General features: G+C 51.0%; 1 protein-coding gene across 1 annotated transcript; it reads right to left on the reverse strand.

Moving 5' to 3' along the window:
• Positions 1–704: 704 nt before the first annotated feature.
• On the reverse strand, positions 705–2936 carry N7509_000052 (uncharacterized protein; the record flags this gene model as incomplete). Its single annotated transcript, XM_056624699.1, has 3 exons — positions 705–1379; positions 1436–2126; positions 2188–2936. The coding sequence occupies 3 exons, from the start codon at positions 2934–2936 to the stop codon at positions 705–707; spliced, it is 2115 nt and encodes a 704-aa protein (XP_056494800.1).
• Between the last annotated feature and the right edge of the window lie 251 nt (positions 2937–3187).

Genomic DNA, 3187 nt, shown 5'->3' on the forward strand with positions numbered 1-3187 from the left:
CTCGCTCCTGGACCCTTCTGCTGTCAGTTCGCCCTTGTTCCATCCGAGCTGTACTATTTCCAAAAATATTGGAATCCCTTCACTCAGGGCATCACCACTTTTCGGAACCGTGGGAGGGGGGGGGGGGGTTGAATAGCAACACGATTCATTTTCCCAGCACTGATTAACGTTGTGATGCTTCAGGTGGGCCATCTGGATGACTTCTTTGCCTTAACCTACATAGCATAAAATACTCAATTCGTGGGTCTAATTGCCCAATTCATACGCACATTTCAACATCTGAACTGTTTGGCTGATGGGAAATGCGTTCGCTCGCTAGCGTGAGACCTCCGGGCAGCGACAGGGGCTCAGGCGAATGGACTCGCGCTCCGCCTGCAATGGCTACCGGGACACTGTGGTACAGTAATGCAGGAAACGACGCAGCAAGATGGCTGAGTAGGGACGCCGCGGGGCTCAGGCAGACCACACCCCTTTCTGCCTCGTACTCGCAAGGAAAACAGGCATTGATCTGAAGCAAGATTGTTGTTATCCAGTGGAGGCAAGCATAGAATTCCACCACCAAAGGTAGTCACCCGCGAAGAGTTGACAACACACGGCCGGCCAACTACATGAGAAGGTTTTACATCATCGTACAAAATGATCGTACAAACAAAAGCCAAGAGAAAGTCGTTGCGGACGTCAGGTCCGAAGCAGGGGAGAACCACTCAGGCCGCGACTTGTCTCCGTTCTCTCGAGCTCAAGTCACGTTTCATTTCCCCGTTGGTAGCATAGCCGCCGTGCCAAAGAGCCTGTTTGACAGTGATGGAGCTGGGGAGATTCTTGAGATCAGGCCTGAGGTATTTCATTCTTGCGGCACGCCACCGACGCGCTTGTCGTCCTATTTGGCCTTTGCGGGGTTTGACTAGCTTCGTTTCACTAGAATATTCATCGGAAACATCTTCTGGCTCGGCTCTCGTGCCCTTGGATCTTGATCTTGCATTATTGATGGGTTGTTGCACCGGGGGTAGGGTAGGGCTTATAGGCGGCGGCCCGGCGGGCAGCGGCGGGGGAGCGGAATGCACTCCGCTATCATGATAAAGTTCTGACGGCGGCGGTGGAGGCACTCTGTGCCCAGCGAATCTGCTTTCTGTCATGAAGACCCGACGAAGTTGATTGTGCTGTTCGGTGTATTTTTCGAAGTTCGCTGCAATGATCGGCCCCAGAATGCTCTTGTTCGGGCCTCGGACGAGTGCGAGGTGTTCCATACGATTTTTCAGGGTGGTATGAGCACTAGTGAAGGTGCGAAGAATCAGGTCGATCGCCCTTGTGCCGCCAGAGATATCGTTGTCCGTATTGTTAGGATCTTCAATAGTGAGACGATCGGGGGTTCCAAATGATTTCTGTTGTGTTTCATGAGTCAGATAGTGCATAAGTGGACCATTTGAACCTATCCCACCTTGCTGAAATATCCCGGAGGATCCAAACAGATTGCCGCTTGATTGTATTGAAACTTGTTTCCGTAGAAATTGAAAAATTCCATGAGAATGCTGCCCGGGTTGAGCTGCATATGTCCTTTGGGCAGATGCTGGAGTAGACTTGTGACCAAGCAAGTGACGGAGAAGCCTCCCAGTCCACCAGTCCGGACTTCGTTGAGGCCACGGATCAGCAAAAACTGCTTGACCACTGACAGAATAACGGGCATTATGGGGAACTGCTCCTTCCATGTTTGAAATGTCTCGTTGGCCATCAACCCACTGTTGTTGTCAAAGGACATATCAACACGCAGCCCAGTCAGCCGGTCCACGAACTTCAGGATCGGGACCCGAGCATGGGTAACGCACTCGATCGAATCAGGAACAGCAATATTGGTACTTTCCAGGAAGCCCGAAATGGCGTTTATTTTTCCTTTCCTCTCACCAAATGAACGCACTCCTGTGCGTCTGAAATTGTCGGACAGTAGTACCAGATCAATATCCGCGGTAGGCAGGTAGATACCAGAGGCAGAAGAGCCAAAAGCATGAATTTCAGTGCCAGCGTATCGACTTTGAAATGCAATCTTCAATCGCTCGACGAGATCTCTACGGACAACGTTTCCAAATTCCTGTGGCTTGGCCCAGTCATAAAAGCTGAGAATCTCGCGATCTAACCTAGTGCGGGTTTAGAAAAGGAAAGACTCAATAGCGATCGAGAGGACAGGGAAGTACAGACTGAGATTCTATGTGCAAGGAAGACGGAGTGGACTCAAACCAAGGCGTACCCGTCTCTTGGGACGGTGGTCTCCACTCCTTGATAACTGAACCGTCGCAGTTGTACTTGCTTGTAGGCTTGCCGGTCTTCCTAACGTGGCGTTTGATCGCACCCCTCCGGGTTCGCTTTCGACTCGGGTCGGCAGAGTACACATTTTCCTGGCTTGTTGGCCCTTTGAGGGCGATATCGGAGGCGTTCTCGGGAGCGTTGCTCTGATGCTCTGATTCTGATATCATGCTGAGGGAAACGAAATCCAAGTTCTCCCTGAGTTCATCTGTCTCAGCTGCCTTCGCTTTATCGCCAAGTCTTGGTTTGTGAATCAGCTTGACAACATCGAGCCTTTGATTCGTTTGTTTGCTTCGTAAGGGTATCGCAGTGTAAGGATCCGGGTTGGACCATCTCGGAACAGAGGGGCAAGGGTTTGAAATTGGTGTAGGGTCTTGGGATTCATCAACACTCATTATGCGCTTCTTGTGTGGTCGCTCAGTGTCGGAGGCATCATCGGACGTGTCCCTTTTGGTTTCTTCGCTATTGCTCGAAGCCAGCAAGGAGGCGAACTTGCGTGGAGGTTTGGTCTTGGTTTCACCTTGGAGTTTTTCCGGTGTGCTATCACTCTTTCTAGATAGCAGCGGTCGGTCTGCAGTGGGAGTTGATGGATTCGGACGCGATCCACGGTAGTTTGGATTCCCTCTGAACTGTAAGGCTGACATTCTGGAGGGTCGCAATCAAGCAAGAGATGATCAGTGAACGCAAATTAGACGCGTGCAGTATTGCTTATGAAGGCGGTGGGGGAACTAAATCAAATTGGATGGGCGGGTCGGAAGCAAAGTGATCTCTAGTGTCGAGGCTGAGGCTTGCGATTGATTTTCGATGCACGCGCTACAAATCTTTGGCGTGATGCACAATTATTTTCCTACCAAACAAGAATGGCAGGACCCTTTGACTCAAGTCATGGGGGTCA

The sequence above is a fragment of the Penicillium cosmopolitanum genome, assembly GCF_028827165.1.
Source record: "Penicillium cosmopolitanum strain IBT 29677 chromosome Unknown utg000001l:1.0-706529.0:1.0-706990.0, whole genome shotgun sequence".
Lineage (NCBI taxonomy): Eukaryota > Fungi > Ascomycota > Eurotiomycetes > Eurotiales > Aspergillaceae > Penicillium > Penicillium cosmopolitanum.